At 39.6% G+C, this 18,908-nt stretch overlaps 1 protein-coding gene across 10 annotated transcripts in view; it reads left to right on the top strand.

Annotated features, from left to right (window-relative positions):
• The first annotated feature begins 807 nt into the window (after positions 1 to 807).
• Positions 808 to 18,908, top strand: part of N4BP2 (NEDD4 binding protein 2) — an 86,832-nt gene continuing 68,731 nt past the window's right edge. For 3 of the 10 annotated variants that reach the window (XR_011437630.1, XM_070263957.1, XM_023638204.2), the window contains exons 1-3: positions 808 to 1,205; positions 8,164 to 8,223; positions 9,907 to 10,012. Coding sequence is in view for 2 of the 10 variants with exons in the window: in XM_070263957.1 (XP_070120058.1) it covers positions 9,982 to 10,012 (31 nt within the window). In the remaining 8 variants the exon portion in view is untranslated. The remainder of the gene's footprint in view (positions 1,206 to 8,163; positions 8,224 to 9,906; positions 10,013 to 18,908) is intronic. The other 7 variants (XM_023638203.2, XM_023638202.2, XR_011437628.1 and 4 more) reach the window with 4 other exon arrangements.

Raw genomic sequence — 18,908 nt, 5'->3', positions numbered from 1 at the left:
CCTGAAAACTGCAGCTCCAAGGGGAGCAAAGGTCGGTGCCGCCGGCGCTACATGCGAACTTGCACACGTTTTTGTGCTTCCGCAAGCGTGTTCACTCTGCACGTTGGCAGCGCGGGTTGCATCAGGCAGTCTCCGTCCGGGCCGCGGCCGCCGCGGGTCCCTTTGTCTCCCCGGCTCCGAAGCGGCCGCGCCGCGTCCCCGGCCCGAGCGCGCGGAGGGGCCGCGGGCCGCGCGCCTGGAAACCTCCGCGGGCAGCGCGGCGCGCACGGAGGCGGGGTTGGCGCGCCCGCCCGCCCGCCCCGGCCCTGCCCGCCCGGGCTCCGCAGCCCAGTGAGGCCCCGCCGAGGCCGTCTGGCGCGGCCCGCGCTCCTTCCCAACTTGCAGCCGGGACCCGCGCGCTGGCCGGCCGGCCCCCGCTCGCGGTTCCTCCCCCGCCTCGACCACGAGGACGGCCTTGTGTTTCTGTTTTGCTTCTTGGGCTTGGGAGAGCGCGAAGGGGGTTAGGAACCGCGCCGTTTATTTGAAGAGAAATTTCGGGCCCCTTATCGCTACGTTCACCGGCACCAACCGGCTCCCGCCATCCCCCCGAACCCGACACACTGGAAGGGCTTGCCTGCTCCTCCATGCGACCCCCGCCCCCGCCCCGACAAGGGAAGGGGTAAACACGTCAGGCTTGTGGGCGAGCTATTTTGGGGGGGAGGTGGTGGCGAGAGAAACGGATCCAAAGCCGCCGAACCGGCCAGGCCAGGACTTGCTCTCCAGGGGCAGGGAGGGGCGGGGGCGCCCGCGGGCCCGGGTCGCCAGGTCGGCCCTGCGGGGCGAGCCGACGCGCCACGGCGGAGTTCGGGGACGAAGCAGAGGTCGCGGCGGGGAGCCGGCGGGGGTGGGGGAGGCGGAGGGCGGCGACCCACCTAGGCGACGTGGCAGCCATTCCCACCTCCCTGAGACCCCTCCCCATTCGGCCGCCCACCCGCCCTCTCGCGGCTGGCTGCTGCGCGGTTGCTCTTCCGTGGCCGGACGGAGAGCGGCAGTGTCTCCCCGCCGGGCGCTCACCGCGCGCCCCCCCCCACAGCCCGGGCCGCTGGTCGCCAGCCCAGCGCCGCGCCAGAGAGCGCAGCGGCGGCGGCGGGAAAGGCTGCGGACCCGCGGCGCGCACTCGACGACGCGGCGCCGGCCTCGACGCCCTCGGCGCGTTCCGGGAGCAGGTAAAGGCGGCGGGTGGGAGCTGGGGCCGCGGGGCGGGTGAGGGTCCTGGGGAAAGGGGGCCCGGGGCCCCGAGCCCAGGCGGAGGGCCTGAGGCAGCGGCGGGCGGCGCTGCGACCAAAACCCAAACCCCGCAGGTGGGGGGCCCGCGCTGTCCGGCCCGGAGGCCGGGCCGCCCCGACGGAAGGGAAGTGAGGCGTCGGCGAGGGGCGGGCCCTGGCGCGCCGGCCGAAGGCGGGGGCCGCGGCCGCTTCCTCGGCCTCCAGGCCCCAGGCACACCCCTCTCGCCCCCCGGGGCGCCCTCCCTGTCGGTTCCCGCCGGGATTGACCTGGCGCCCCTGTGAGCGCCTTTGGCGTTTCCCAGGCGGAGCCTTCTTGGAACTTCGGGCCACCCTCCCGAGCACGTAGTCCTAGCAGAGCCATTTATTTACTCACTTGTTCAAACCCAAACAGCCTCTCACTCCCCATATGCCGATTTTGGATACTGCGGGGACGTGCCCTGTCTTTGATCTCTGTCCCTCTTTGACCCGCGTCCGTACTCCCCGCCCCCACCGCAACTTCGAGCCTCGCTGGGACCCTCCCCAAACCCTGCTGCCATCCAGACCCTCTCCGAGGTGTGCGTTTGGAAATCGGTGTTTGATAGTGAGTCATCTGACCAGTGGCACAGTTTATTCCTTAGGCTCTTTTGGTTAAAACAGCTTTTTCCCTCAGAAAGAGAGCTAGAGTAATTAAAAAAAAAGTGTAGGTGCCAGATTACGCTCAGTGTTGGCTTTAAAGGATCTTCCTCTCGGCAGCAGTCTTGGGATCTGATATTTGGCACCGACACGTTTGTACACATTCTCGCCATGCAGTGGTTGTAATGTCTCCATAGCGCAGTTCTGACTTGAAGGCAGGATTGGCTGGTTTTTCTACTCGACATCTTTAAGCCAATCAAGAAGCGCTGCTTGCCTGGAGACTGCTTAACTCAGAAAAGGTGGGGATTGGTTGAGCTCAGAGAAGAAAATCCTCAAGATCAACCTGGCCTCTCTGAAAACAACGACTGATTTGCAGCTGCCTCTCTTCTCCCACTTAAAAAAAATGTTATCTTTTCATCCCAACATCAGCTTTTTCGTTCCGATTTTATTATTTTCATTGCTTTTTTCCTCTCAAACACCCGGCTCTCTTTTCTAACTCGTTTTAACTCGCCTCCTTCACTTTTCAATGAAAGAATCCTTACCCGTGTTAAGAAATGTTAACATCGTGTGTTTTGATAATCAGCATGGTTCCATTTTCTTACGTTGTCCGTTTTTAAAGGTCAGAAATTAAATCAACAATTTTTAGTTCCTGTGTCAGAGCCTTTATTAAAGTGGCTGTCTTGGGATGGGGGTCTGCAGTGGTGGAGGTGGTGGGAAGAATAGGAAAGCAGTGGCTCCTTTTCTGCAAGGAGGCTACAATTTCGTTCATGAAAAAGGACTGACGTATGAAAGAATTTAAAAAACCCAGTGCAAATCAGCATACAGTACTTAGGAATATAAATTTGTGTACCTGTTGACTTCAGTTCCTTTGAAGTGGAGAGTAAAGAGGACCTGAGTACTGGATTTCAAAGAAAAAGTGGGCTTAAGTTATGGTAGAGGAATTTTTTTTCTTTATTAAAGTAGGCATAGTATCTTGTACACGATAGAGGCTAAAATAAATATTATCCGTGTAGGTGCATGTTATTTTATTTTATTTTTTTTAAAGATTTTCTTTTTTCCTTTTTCTCCCCAAAGCCCCCCGGTACATAGTTGTATATTCTTTATTGTGGGTCCTTCTAGTTGTGGCATGTGGGACGCCGCCCCAGCGTGGTTTGATGAGCAGTGTCATGTCCGCGCCCAGGATTCGAACCAACGAAACACTGGGCCGCCTGCAGCGGAGCGCGCCAACGTAACCGCTCGGCCAAGGGGCCAGCCCCTAGGTGCATGTTATTTTAACACCGAGGATTTTCCTTTTTTAAAAATCTTCTTTTCCTTTATGATTATCCATGGTTATGCATATCTTGTGATATGCAAAGCAGGAACCATTTATTAGCCAATGTGAATTTTTGCCTCCCTTCTCCTTGGCTTTTTATTGCAAACTCACGTTGTAAGTCTTGGGGAGAATCTCAGTATGTCAAGTCAAACATCTAATCTTAGATAACTTTTTTAAAAAATTGAGGTATAATTGATATGCAGTATTATATTAGTTTCAGATGTACAGGATAGTGATATGACATTTGTATACATTGCGAAATGGTCACCACAGTAAGTCTAGTAATTGTTGCCTTACAAAGTTAATACAACATTATTGACTGTAGTATTCAACGTGCTGTACATTACATCCCCATGATCAGATCACTATTAAATGCCTTTAGAAGTAGTTTTATTAGGAATTAAAGAAAAGATTGAACTTTTTTGATATTTACCATGCCAGGCAATGAGTAAAACAAATGTCGTTATCATCTTCATCACCCTCATCCTCATAGTAATATAAATGCCAGGCACTGTTTTAAGCACTATTGTATTTTTAAAAATTTTTTCCTTTTTCTCCCCAAAGCCCCGCCGTACACAGTTGTACATTCTTAGTTGTGGGTCCCTCCAGTTGTGGCATGTGGGACGCCGCCTCAGCATGGCCTGATGAGCGGTGCCTTGTCCGCGCCCAGGATTCGAACTGGCGAAAAACCTGGACCGCCGTAGCGCAGTGCGTGAACTTAACTACTCAGCCACGGGGCCGGCCCCAGCACTAGTGTATTTAATTCTCAGAATTCTATGAGATTTGTACTATTATCGGTTGTAGTATTGTACAGGTGAGGAAACAGAAAATCTGAGAAATGTGAAGAAAGTTGCCCAAAGTCACCCAACTAGTATTTGGCAGAAAAGGATTCAGTCAAGCCTGGATCTTTGTGACCCAAAAGTTGACTCTTAGCACATTCTTTCCATGGCCCTCTGAAACAAAACCTTTGATATCAAGTAAATGATTACATTTCCAAATAACTACCGTTCATCCCATCAGTTGTGAGATGAACTATTATTTTATGTACCTCTACAAAATTAAAAAAAACCCCAAAAACGCTCCAAGTAAACTGTGACGTGTCATTGAGTTTAGGAGGTATCCTTACTGCAGAAATGTAAACACGCCTTAAAATTGATGAAATAAGATATATTGGTTTGTCATCTGAACATTTTTCCCTCTATGTTACAATAAATAATTCAATTTGTTTATATTAAATCTTGTACAGATTTTAACATTACTTGGAATTTTGGTTTATTGAGTTTGCTTTTAAGTACTTTCCTACCCACTGGACGAAAGTCTTAAAATATGCCTCGAAGGGCAGGCTGTTGGAAAAATCTCAACATTGTCCTCCAGAAATTATTTTATTGGTACATCTAGATTGAGTTTAATCAATTTGTGCTGTCCAAACTCATATACAAAAATTAAAAGAGCATTTTATTAATTTCCGTGGAGGAATAAACTGGCTAAGCCAGCTAGATTTTTATGACTATTAGTCAGTAGAATTACAGGATCGAAGAATCCATGTGTTACACTTGCCTGAGCACTGCCTCTGAGTGTCCCAATTTCACCAAACCTCACCAGACTCATGGTGGACACTGTATTTTTCTGAATGTGGATTGTGTGTTCATATCCTTTGATCATCTGTTGGGTCTGTTTTTCTTAAAACTTTGAGAAAGACCCAAACATATTAGTGTCTTTTTTCCTGGAAAATATTTTTCTCTAGGTTTCTTTTCACTTTTGGTTACTTTTAATTGTCAGAAGTTTAAAATGTTCATATATGAAATCAGTCATTCTTTTCCTTTGTCATTGCTTCATACTTCCAAATTAAGAAATTTCGTTGTTTTATAGATGTGATAATAAGTTTTTCCCCAATATTTCTAAAATAAACTCTATAATCAGAATTTATTTTAGTATAAAATGTGACACCACCTTAATTGTTTAAATTACTATTAAATCATTTTAATACTATTAAAAAATTCTGTCTTTCTTGTTTTAGAAAGCCTATGTTATTACATATAAATTTAGAGGTATAGTTAGGATTATTTCTGGTCTCTTGACTTCTCATAATAGTTCTTCAATTTTTTTTAAATGGTTTTTATTATTATTATTATTTCTGTGTGTGAGGGAAGATTGTAGCTGAGCTAACATCTGTGCCAGTCTTCCTCTATTTTATGTGGGATGCTGCCACAGTCTGGCTTGACGAGCGGGGCTAGGTCTGCTTCAGGGATCTGAACCTGCGAACCCTGGGCCACTGAAGCAAAGTGTGTGAACTTAACCACTGCGCCACTGGGCCGGCCCCAGTTCTTCAATCTTTCACTGGATTTTTGTAGCTGTACTATTTAATTTTATTATGTTGCTTTCATAATAGGCTCTGATATTTAAGTAAAGTGAATTTCCCCCTTGTCTTTTTTAAGAAAAATTTTTTTATACATCCTCTCTATTCATTAAATTTAAGAATTAATTTGGGAGACTGGCATGAATAATATTTAATTTCTCTGTTCTGAAGCAGGGCATCTTTTTTTTAAAAATTCTTTTGTGTCTTTGAATTTATTGCTGCTTCTGTCTGGAGTGTCTTTACTATTCCTCCTGCTCTCCTCCCTAAACTGTCTGCTAACCTACTTCAAGATTTAGGTGGTATTTGTTGTGAAGTGTTCCTTCCACCCCGCAGCAGAGATAATCGCTCACTCTTTGTGTCACCTCTGAGCCTTTGGTGTATTTCCATTATACACTGATTGCTATGTTGAGCTGCCTCCTCCCTCTAGTAACTGAAGCTTACTCACTTTTAAAATCGCCTAACACTGGTCCCAACACTGGGTATGTAGGTATTAAATAAATATTGGCATGAATAAAGGAGATATTTTACTTTTAAAAATATTTTTCCCAGTTGCCATTTGTTTGCTGGTAGTTCTCTAATTTCCAACTCAAAGCTCTTTCCTGGTAACTGAACTCGTGTGTCATCTACATGCGTGACATGTCCATTTGTGTGCTCCCATCGTACCTCAAACCGAGCAGATCCCAAACTGTAGTCGTTATCACCCGTTCCGTCCCTCTCCCAACCTCAAACCAAAAATCTGAAACAAACTGCTGCTTTTCTGTCTTCTTTCTAGAGGAAGATTAAATGAGATAACGTATGTGTGGTAAGAATTCAGTAAATAGTAGACCCTGCTAAAAACTTGACAGAAACATGACCTATTCCTCGTCCTCTTCTTTTTTTCCCCACATTCTGGTTGATCACTGAGCCCTGTTGGAATTTTCCTCCTTAATATCTCTTGAGTCTGGGCCTTTTCTCTATCCCCAGGGGTACCAGCCTACTCCGTGGTTAGCATCATCTCTCACCTGGCTTGCTTCAGTAGCCTCCTAAGTGGTTATCCTGCTTCCAGTCTTGCCTTCCAATCTGTTTTTCCCACTGTAGCCAGAGTAATCTGTCTAGCACATTTGAATGTGTAACTCCCCTGCTAAAAACCTTTTTTGTGGCTTTTCATTGCCTTCAGCATAAAGTCTGAACTTCTTAATTTGGCTTTCGGGGTCTTCGTGATCTGACTTCTGTTTACTTCTTCATCTTCATCCTCCGTGTTGCTTTCTCCCTTTGCCCTCAACATGCTAGTCATTCAGTCACTTGCATTTCTTCTTTAAGATGCCAAGTTTGTTAAATCTAAACCTGAGTAGAGAAGCTTCCCTCTGTCTGGAATGCCTTCTCTACTTCCTTGCTTCCCTCCCCTTTGGTTTCATTAACTCAGAGTTGTCTTTCAGGTCTCAGTTGGGGTGACACCTCTATGGGGAAGTCTTCCTTGATACCTCAAGGCTGGCTTACATACACCTTCTGTTTGTTTCCTTAGCATTCTATATCATCTTATCACATTGGAATTGCTTTACTTGTTTGTCATCTTACCATGTACTGGTTAGGATGTAATAAAGGGAAAAGGTAAATTGGCTGTCTTAAAAAATGATATGACGGGCCAGCCCAGTGGCCTAGTGGTTAAGTTTGGTGTGCTCTGCTTCAACAGTCCAGGTTCAGTTCCTGGGCATGGACCTACACCACTTGTTGGTGGCCATGCTGTGGCGGTGACCCACATACAAAACAGAGGAAGATTGGCACAGATGTTAGCTCAAGGCGAATCTTCCTCAAGCAAAAAAGAGGAAGACTGGCAATGGATGTTAACTCAGGGTGAATCTTCCTCGGTGCAAAAAAAAAAAAAGGTGTGATTTGCACAGAGTATACTAAAAGGAGAATTAAATAGTAATTTTGGGGTTTACCAGTAAAAAGGGGAAAGAGACATTACATCTGATAGGTGAAAGTTTTCTAAGTCAGCAAAGGCATACTTGGTAGGCCCTTTTATATCTTCAGTGAAATATATCTTTTGATGTATAATTTCCATCTGTTCAGTTTTTCTGTGTATTAGTTAGAACTTTTTGGATTGCAGGTAACAGACATACAGTTTGAAATAGCCTGTGGAGAGAAAAGGTACTGGTTATACCAGTATGTAGTGGTATGTACCAGTTACTGCTTATACCAATAACCATATAACAGAAATTGCAGGCATAGAGATGCATATCCATAAGGAGCTAAGGATTAACTTGCCCATAGTTGGGCCTTTCCTATACTTCAGTCTATGCATACTGGCATCATTTCTCCTACTGTGGATGTGCTTCCTTACATGTTGGGACCTGGTTCCTGGAAGCACAGGCTTGTCTACTTAGAGCTTCATGTCAGAGGCTCTAGATAGATTTGGTCACATGCCCATCCCTTGATCACTTTCTGCAGCCGAGGGGATGAGGTACCATGCTTAGTTCAGCCTAGGTCATGTGATGTGCTCACTTATATGGCCAGGGGTCCATTAGTAGAAAACAGAGCCCTGGTAGGGTAGGGGAGGAGAAGAGGGAGTTCTCGGCAGACACAGAGAATATTCATTATGATTCTTAACCACCTTTCTGATTACAAATTTATTTTCCTAGGTACTTTGTGAGAAAGAGAGACCTTGTATTATGGACCTGAGTATCACTGCCAGACAGACGGTAAGTATTATTTAAGTCATAGAGTATGAATATTTTTCACATAGGTTTTTAAGCTTTTATTTACATATTTGAGTGTTTAAAAAGTCTCTCATGAGAAGGAAAATGTTATCACAGATTTTCTTACTAGAATTTCTCCAAGAGCTTGTGGTTGCATAAATATGTTGATCCAGGAAGTCTAAAGAACTATATCGTGGTCCTAGTTTTCCCATTTAATGTGTGTTTTAATTTCTCTGCTGCTAAAATGCTACTTCTTGCTAACATATAGTTAGCCATCCACAAATATTATTTGTGCACCTATTTTGTGTATAGGACTATGGCTAAGTGCCAAATTGGAGTATGTGTCATAATCTGTGTTCCCGAGGAACATAGCTAATTGGGGAAATAAACATATGTGGATGAAATTATGTCAGTAAAACCAACAATGTGAGGCTCTAACATAACTAAGCAAGTCTAGTACTGGCAGTAAGTAATGAAAGATTGTAGAAAATGTTCAAGAATTATAGAGGAAATACATCTTTCTGCCCTTCTCTGGCCAAAAGCTATATATTGTTCAGCAACTGGCTTTTCCCCTTAAGAATATGTCTCAGAGTTCTTTCTGGTTTCTACATTCCACCTTAAACTTTTTAATAGCGCATAGTATTCCAAAGTAGGATTTTCTCTTTTTTTGCAATAATTTATTAACCATACTCTTGTCCATCCAATATTTAGGATGTCTTCAATTATCAATTATAATAATTCTTATGACAGAGAGTTACATTTAAGATTATTTGTTAATTGGGTTACATTTTCTATAAATCCTGTCTTTTTAATTACAAACCCTTTGGTACCTTGATGAGATTTAGTATCTACCTTACCCTTATCACAGCGGTACACTTAAAATCATCTTGTAGGCAACTTAAACCCCAGTGAAGATTGATTGTACTATTCTTGGTAGTGTTTGTTTCAGAGGGAGATATTTTCTGATCTTGTCTGGAATCATGCCAGTTTGGGTCCTGTAACTTCCCTGTATGTTCCTTATTTTTTTTGTTTGTTTGTTTTTGTTCCTTTTTTTGATGGTTTTAAAGAAGTAAATTATTATCAGTGTGTTTTATTGTTAGTATCAGTTTTCTTAGGCCTATTCTTCCTAGATGGTTAATATTGAGTATTAAATAGAATATCTTTCTTGATTGTTATAGAAATTTATTATTTTTTGGATATTTTTCCATAAAGGTAAGTAATTTAAAATTATTTTATATAAAACTCCTTATAATATGTACATATAACAGATTTATTCATAAAATGATATGGGGAATTTTTTTAGTGTTGGGTTAATGATTTAGTTTTCAGTAGGATGGTTTTTTTGAAGTGGTGTTTATTGATTTATCCACTTGAATGGTAGTGCTGACCATTGCCATATGACTGTTTGAGTTTGTGTTCACTCTACTGGTATTTGTAGATTTCATGTTCAACCTGAATTTTTTTTAATGGTTAAAAGAAAATATGTCCTTTTATGTTTAAAAAAACTGGAGTTGGTAAGACCTCTGTTTACTATGCTGGAATATTTTGATGATGAGCAAGTATGTATAAGGTTCTCTAGCAGGTTAAAATTGAATAAAAGAGGTAGAAGAGCTTGGAAAATATGTGTATGAAATTTATGTATTCATGGTATCACTATTAATAAAAATTTATATTATTTGTTTTTAGGTTCTTCATTTGAGCCAGTCCTTTCACATTTCTCCATAATACATCAGACCTTACTTACCCATCCTTATTGCCCATATGTTTTTAGAATACACTCTATTTAGGTCAGGTATGTATGTGAAGAAGTTATACAAGCTTGTTTAAACTAGTATGTTAATAAGACTGTCTTTATGGAAAAAGGAAGCTACGTAAAATCAGGTGTTAAGAGTTAAACGTGAACATAAGTGAATAAATGGGATTGAAATAAACTGGATATACAAAGTAAAACTGATAATTGGAAGGTAGTGTCAACTATGTATATTTTTATACGTAAGAGTTTCTTCACTGTACTAATTATTGGTCGGACACTCAAACTGCCTGTATGTTTAGATGTTTTTCCATAAAAGTAGACACAATACATAAAGAGAGTAGAAGGAATATATAGTTTATAAGCTGGAAGAAGTATAGAGGGAAGTCCAAGATTCAGCTTTAATTGATAATAGTGATTGTTGTTTTTTCCCTGATTATGAAAAAAATGTGTACATTATACATTATTTGGAAAATACAAAAGTAATATATATAAAAAATTGTATGTTAAAAATGAAGTTACTTTTGGAGCAGGCCTGGTGGCGCAGTGGTTAAGTGCACACGTTCCGTTTCAGTGGCCCTGGGTTCACAGGTTCGGATCCCAGGTGTGGACATGGCACTGCTTGGCAAGCCATGCTGTGGTAGGCATCCCACATATAAAGTAGAGGAAGATGGGTACGGATGTTAGCTCAGGGCCAGTCTTCCTCAGCAAAAAAGAGGAGGATTGGCAGCAGATGTTAGCTCAGGGCTAATCTTCCTCAAAAAAAAAAAAAAAAAATAGTTACTTTTAATCTCATTACCCAGAGGTTTCCTTTCCAGTCTAATATCCTAGTCTAATCTAGTCCAGTCCCGTTTGAGTATCTATGTAAATTATGTTTAGTTTTATGTCTTGCTTTCTTTTCTAACATTGTTTTAAAAAACTCCAATTAAATGTTACCCAAAATATAGTCTTTAATGGCTGTATAAAATTCCATTTTATGAATCTGTAGGGATATGGTACTTAGTGGAGTCTAACAAATCTGGGTTCAGATCTCAGTTTTGCTACTTAAGAGCCTTAAGCCTGATAATTACTTTTTCTAGTCCTTAGTTTTCTTTTTTTTTTTTTTGAGGAAGATTAGCCCTCAGCTAACATCTGCTGCCAATTCTCCTCTTTTTGCTGAGGAAGACTGGCCCTGTGCTAACATCTGTGCCTATCTTCCTCTACTTTTTACATCTTGGACACCTACTACAGCATGGCTTGCCAAGTGGTGCCATGTCCGCACCCGGGATCCAAACTGGCGAACCCCTGGCCACCAAAGTAGAACGTGCACGCCTAGCCTCTGCGTCACGGGGGTGGCCCCCTTAGTTTTCTTATTTATAGTATAGGCATAATATTACTTAGTGTTTTAAGAATTACGTAAAGTCATAATCTTAGCATTCTAGCTGGTATGCATTAAGTATTTAATAAATTATACTTGTCACCAGAAATTATTTTATCATTCCTTTCTCACCAAATATTTTTCAGTTTTTCTTTGTAGAAAAATCACTGTATTTTGAATGTCTCTATATAAATATTTCTGTAAGTTTGTGATTATTTTTTATGATGAATTCCTGGAATTCATTTTAATATACTTAGAATATATGTAATCTAAAATTTCTTGATACGTAGTGGTGCTTTGCTTTCCAGAAAGGTTATACCATTTTATACTCTTTACAGTGTATGAGAATTCCTGTTTTGCTATAACCTTGCCAACACTGGCTATTATTACTTTAAAAATTATTATTTTTTATTTAATAGGCAACATAATATTCTCTTTCAATTCTCTTTATTAATGAATTAAACTTTTTAATGTTTATTGAGTATTTCTATTTCTTCTTAGAATTCTGACCTATTGCTTTCCTGTTCTTCTTGGTTCTTATTCCCTACCTTAATCCTTCATTCATCCAGCAGAAATTCATTGAGTGCTAATTATGTGCTAGGCCTTGTTTTAGTATTGGTATTTAGTTTTGGTACTTATTATTTAGTTTAGTGATGGTATTACATGAGTGAGCAGAATTGACAAAAACATTTGCCTTCAAAGAGCTTACTTTCTAGTGTCAGGGTATATAGACATTAAACAAAATAAACATCTAAATTATGGAGTGATAACTGTTTTGGAGGAAAAAAAAAATGAAGGGGAGATGGAGAGAATGTGTGTCTGTGCAATTTTACATAGAGCCGTTAGGGAAAGCCTCACTACAAGCGCACCATGAGTAAAGTTTTATAAGTCAGGAGTGAGTCAGGTAGATATCTGGGGAAAGTGCATTTCAGGCTAAGAATCAAGTATAAGGGCAGTGAAGCAGAATACTGGGTGAGTTTAAGAAAGAGCAAGAGAAAGAGTATCAAAAAATGATTTGAGAGAGTTATTATGGAACCAGACTGTTTAGGATCTTAACGAGGCCATTTTAAGAACTTGGGCTTTTACTCTGCATGAGATGCAGAGCTATTGGAGGTTTTAAAGCAAAGGAGTGGACTGATTTGACTTATGATCTACTGGTTTAATGCAGTCCGTGTCAACATTCCATCTGGCTTCTTTGCAGAAATTGATAAGCCGATTCTAAATTTCACATGGAAATGCAGGGGGCCCAGAATAGTCAAAACAGTCTTAGAAAAGAACAAAATTAGAAGACTCACATTTCCTAATTTTAAAACTTACTAAAGCTACAGTAATCAAGACACTGTGATACTGGCATAAGAATAAACATGTAGGTCAATGAAACAGAATTGAGAGTCCAGCAATAAACTCTTAGATTTACTGGTCTGTTGATTTTTGACAGGGGTGCCAAGACCATTCAATGGGGGAAAAATAGTCTTTTCAACAAATGGTGCTGGGACAATTGGACATGCACATGAAAAAGAATTAACTTGGACCCTAATCTCACACCATATACAAAAATTAACTCAAAATGGATTAAAGACCTAAATGTAAGAGCTAAAACTATAAAACTCTTAGAAGAAAACAGGTGTAAATCTTTGTGACCTTGATTTAGGCAACGGTTACTTAGATAGGACATAAAAGTGTAAGTGACAAAAGAAAAATAAATTCATCAAGATAAAAAATATTTGTGCTTCAAAGGACACTATGAAGAAAGTGAAAAGACAACCCACAGAATGGGAGGAAATATTTGATAAAGGTCTTGTATTCAGAATGTATAAAGAACTCTTACAGCTCAATAACACAGACAAGTAACCCTTAAATTTAAAAATGAGCAAAGGATCTGAATAGACATTTCTTCAAAGAAGATATACAAATATCAATAAGTACATGTAATGCTGGTCAACAACGTTAGTCATTAGGGAAATGCAAGTGAAAACCACAACGTGATATCATTAGGATGGTCATAATTAGAAAGACAGACAATAACAGGTAAGAATGTAGAGAAATGGGTGAAATTGCTGGTGGAAATTAAAACGGTACAGCCAGTTTGGGAAACATTCTGGCAGTTCCTTACAGGTAACAGAATTATTATATGACCTGAATATATTTTTAATTTAAAACTGGCAAGATTTGCTGAATGATAGACATGAGTGTGAGGGAAAGAGGAGGCAAAAATGGCCCTTAGTTTTTTGGCCTCAGCAACTGGAAGTTGCCAGTAGCTGAGACTGAGAGGACTGTAGTTAGGGCAGGTCTGCACAGGAGGATCAGGAGATCACTTTTAGACCCACCTGGTGTGAGATGTGTACTAGATACACAAAGTGGAGATGTTCAGTGGGTAGTTTGATGTGGGTCTGGAATCAGGGAAGAGGTGCAGGTTGGAGAGATAAATTTGTTGGCATTTTGTTAGTGTTTAAAGCCATGAGACTGAGTGAGATCACCAAAGGAGCTGGTAAATCAGGGAAAGGAAGAGATCCCGGGGCCAAGCTCTCGAGCACTCCACTGTTTCCAGGTTGAAATCCTAAAGAAAATCCTAAAAGTGGTACTTTCCTTAGGAGAAGATACTGAATGTCCTAAGGGTGTTCTCCTGAGGAGGGATTATCCCCTGTGTAGATGCTGCTGATAGGTCTAGACCATTAGGTTTTATTTTATTTTCTAATTTTTGCTGGTTTAGAGAAAAACAATCCAGCAACCTTGCCAAATTATCTTGGTAATCCAACAGATAATCTTTAGATTCTTTTCGATTTTATATGCACTCAATTGTATTGTCTGAGTAATGATAGTTTTATTTCTTCTTTTCCAATCTTAGAACTTTTATTTTCTTTTCAAGTCTTAATGTACTGGCTGTGACCTCTGGTACAATGGAGCAATGTAGGATAGAAGTGGTGATAGCGGTCATCCTGGTCTCATTTCTGATTGCAGAGGGAAAGCCTTCAGCATTTCACGATTAAGTACCAGGTGATGCTGGTGGTGGCTTGTTGTTTTTTTTTTTTTTGTAAATGCCTTTATCAGTTCCCTTCTATTTCTAGTTGGAACAGAGTTTTTATCATGAGTGGATATTGACTTTTTCACATGGTTTTTCTGCATATATTGAGTTATGTGATTTTTCTTCTTTATTTTCTTAGTCAGGAATTACATTGATTAACTTTCAAATATTAAAGCAATCTTATATTCTTCATCAGTTTTTCCTTTTATGGATCATACTTTTGGTGTTTTTACCTAACCCTAGATCCTGAAAATTTTCTCCTTTTTTTTTTTTTGTAAAGTTTTATAGTTTTATGGATTTAAGTCCATGATTGATTTTGAGTTAATTTTTCTGTGAAGTGTGAGACTGAGGTCAAGGTTTATTTTTTATCTATGGCTGTCCACTTGCTCCAGTACCATTTGTTGAAAAGGCTATTCTTCCTCCATTGAGTTGCTTTACGCTTGTGTCAAAAGTTAGTTGGACATATTTATGTTGATCTATTTCTGGGTTCTCTCTTCTGTTTCCAAATCTATAATCTGTTATCTGATCATGTGTTTGTCCTTCCATTGATACCACACAGCCTTGATTAATGTGGCTATATAACAAGTCTTAAAATTGAGTTGACTGATTTCTCCCACTCTACTCTTTTTCAAAATTGTTATAGCTATTCTAGTTTCTTCATCTTTCCATTTAATTTTAGAATAATCTTGTCCATATCCACAGAAAATTTTGCTAGGATTTTGATAGGAATTATGTTAAATCTGTCCATCAATTTGGGGAGAATTGACATCTTCACTATGCTGAGTGTTTCAGTTCATGAACATACTGTCTTTCTATTTGTTTAGATCTTTGATTTCTTTCATCAGTGTTTTGTAGTTTTCAGCATACAAGTCCTGTATATGTTTTGTTAGATTTATACCTAAGTATTTCATTTTTTTGTGTGTTTGTGAATGATACTGTATTTTTAATTACAGTGTCCATGTGTTCATTGGTAGAATATATAAATACAGTGGCTATAGAAATACAGAATATAAAAATACAGTGGCTATTTAAATTTATATACTTAAATATAAATACAGTTCATTGGTAGAATATATAAATGCAGTGGCTAGAATATATAAATATAGTGTCCATGTGTTCATTGGTAGAATATATAAATATATTGGTAAAATATATAAAAACAGTGGCTTTATCATAAATAAATAATATGGTACATTCCAATGTAACATATTTGCTTGTCTTTAAACAACTCAAGATTTTAAAAGGTTAAAAAGAAAAATGTTATACAGACATAAAGGTAGAAGAAACTGAAAACTAGAGAATCAGACATACAATTTATTTTTCTCTTTATTTTTTTATTTAGTTCATAATAGTTTACGTCTTTGTGAAATTTCAGTTGTACATTATTTCTTGTCCATCACCAAATACGTGCTCCCCTTCACCTCCTGTGCCCACCCTCTGCCTCCCTTCCCCTGGTAACCACTGAACTGTTTTCTTTGTCCATGTGTTTGTTTATATTCCACATATGAGTGAAATCATCTGGTGTGATTCTTTCTCAGTCTGGCTTATTTCACTTAGCATAATACCCTCTAGATCCATCCATGTTGTTGCAAATGGGATGAATTTGTCTTCTTTTCCTGGCTGAATAGTATTCTGTTGCATGTATATACCACATCTTTATCCAGTTATCGGTTGATGGGCACTTGGATTGCTTCCATGTCTTGGCTATTGTGAATAGTGCTGCCGTGAACATAGGGGTACATATGTTACTTGGGATTGTTGATTTCAAGTTGTTTGGGTAGATACCCAGTAGTGGGATAGCTGGGTCATATGGTAGTTCTATTTTTAGCTTTTTTGAGGAATCTACATACGGTTTTCCATAGCGGCTGCACCAGTTTGCATTCCCACCATCAGTGTATGAGGGTTCCCTTCTCTCCACACCCTCTCCAACATTTTTTAGTTTTAGTCTTAGTGATTTTAGTCATTTTTAACAGGTGTTAGGTGGTAGCGTAGTGTAGTTTTGATTTGCATTGCCCTGATAACTAGTGATGTTGAACATCTTTTCATGTTTATTGGCCATCTGTATATCTTCTTTGGAAAAATGTCTACTCATCTCCTCTACCTCTGTTTTGATTGGGCTGTTTGTTTTTTTATTGTTCAGTTGTGTGAGTTCCTTATATTATGGACATTAACCCCTGGTTGGATATATAATTTGCAAATATTTTCTCCCAGTTGGTCAGTTGTCTTTTTGTTTTGATCCTAGTTGCTTTTGCCTTGCAGAAGATCTTTAGTCTGATGAATTCCCACTTGTTTTTTTTTTTTTTCTTTTGTTTCTCTTGTGTGAGAAGACATGATATCATGGTATTTGAAAAGATCCTTTTGAGTTAGAGGTTAAAGAGTGTACCACCTGTATTATCTTCTAGGAGTTTTGTGGTTTCAGGACTTATCTTCAAGTCTTTGATCCATTTTGAGTTTGTTTTCGTGTATGGCGTGAGATAATGGTCTACTTTCACTCTTTTGAAAGTGGTTTTCTAGAGTTCCCAACACTATTTATTGAAGAGACTATCTTTTCTCCATTGTATGTTCCTGGCACCTTTGTCAAAGATTAGCTCTCTATAGATGTGTGGTTTTATTTCTGGGCTTTCAGTTCTGTTCCATTGATCTGTGTGCCTATTTTTGTATCAGTACCATGCTATTTTGATTACAGTGGCTTTGTAGTACGTTTTGAAGTCAGGGATTGTGATGCCTCCAACTTTGTTCTTTTTTCTCAGGATTGCTTTAGCAATTCGGGGTTTTTTGTTGCTCCATATGAATTTTAGGATTCTTAGCTCTATTTCCATGAAGAATGTCATTGGGATTGCATTAAATGTATAGATTGCTTTGGGTAGTATGGACATTTTAACATTTATTTTCTGATCCATGTGCATGGAATCTCTTTATGTTTCTTTATGTCATCATCTGTTTCTTTCAATAATGTCTTATAGTTTTCATTGTATAACTCTTTCACCTCCTTGGTTAAATTTATTCCTAGATATTTTATTCTTTTTGTTGTGATTGTAAGTGGAATTGTATTCTTGAGTTCTCTTTCTGTAAATTGGTTATCAGAGTATAGAAATGCAACTGATTTTTTTTTTATTAATGTTATGATAGAAAATGCAACTGATTTTTGTAAGTTGATTTTGTACCCTGCAACTCTGCTGTAATTGTTAATTATTTCTAATAGTTTTCCCATGAATTCTTTAGGGTTTTCTATTTATGATCATGTTGCCTGCAAACAGTGAGAGTTTCACTTCTTCACTCCCTATTTGGATTCCTTTTATTCCTTTCTCTTGCCTAATTGCTCTGGCCAAACCTCCAGTACTATGTTGAATAAGAGTGGTGATAGTGGGCATCCTTCTCTTGTTCCTGTTAGAGGGATGGCGTTCAGTTTTTCCCCATTGAGTGTGATGTTGGCTGTGGGTTTGTCATATATGGCCTTTATTATGTTGAGGTAATTTCCTTCTCTCCCCATTTTGTTAAGAGTTTTTATCATAAATGGCTGTTGGATCTTGTCAAATGCTTTCTCTGTGTCTATTGAGATGATCATTTGGTTTTTATTCCTCATTTTGTTAATGTGGTGTATCACATTGATTGATTTGCGAATGTTGAACCATCCTTGTGTCCCTGGTATAAATCCCATTTGATCATGGTGTATGATCTTTTTGGTGTACTGTTGTATTTGGGTTGTGAATATTTTGTTGAGGATTTTTGCATCTATGTTCATCAGCGATATTGGACTGTAGTTTTCCTTTTTTGTGTTGTCCTCGTCGCGCTTTGATATCAGAGTGATGTTGGCCTTGTAGAATGTATTAGGAAGCATTCTGTCTTCCCTAATTTTTTGGAATAACTTGAGAAGGATAGGCAGTATATCCTCTCTGAAAGTTTCATAGAATTCTCCCAGGAAGCTGTCTGGTCCTGGGCTTTTATTTTTGGGGATGCTTTTGATTACTGTTTCGACATCTTTACTTGTGATTGGTCTATTCAGATTCTCTATTTCTTCTTGATTCAGCTTTGAGAGGTTTTTAAGAGTCTAAGAATTTATTCATTTCTTCTAGATTGTCCATTTTGTTGGCATATAGCTTTTCATATTATTCTCTTATAATCCTTTGTATTTCTGTGGTATCTGTTGTTATTTCTTCTCTGTCATTTCTAATTTTATTTATTTGGGCTTTCTCTCTTTTTTTCTTTGTAAGTCTGGCTAGGAGTTTGTCAATTTTGTTTATCTTCTTAAAGAAGCAGCTCTTTATTTCATTAATCCTTTCTTCTACTGCCTTTTTGTTTCAATTGTATTTATTTCTGCTCTGATTTTTATTATCTCTCGCCTTCTGCTGACTTTGGGCTTTGTTTGTTTTTCTTTTTCTAATTCAATTAGGTGTAGTTTGAGATTGCTTATTTGGGATTTTTCTTGTTTGTTAAGGTGAACCTGTATTGCAATGAATTTCTCTCTTAGTACCACTTTTGCTGCATCCCATGTGAGTTGGTATGGTATGTTTTCATTTTCACATGTCTCCAGATATTTTTTGATTTCTCCTTTAATTTCC

The sequence above is a fragment of the Equus caballus genome, chromosome 3 (assembly GCF_041296265.1).
Source record: "Equus caballus isolate H_3958 breed thoroughbred chromosome 3, TB-T2T, whole genome shotgun sequence".
In the NCBI taxonomy this organism is placed as follows: domain Eukaryota; kingdom Metazoa; phylum Chordata; class Mammalia; order Perissodactyla; family Equidae; genus Equus; species Equus caballus.
Note: the sequence above shows the minus strand (reverse complement) of the source record. Positions and strands in the feature narration are given on the sequence as shown.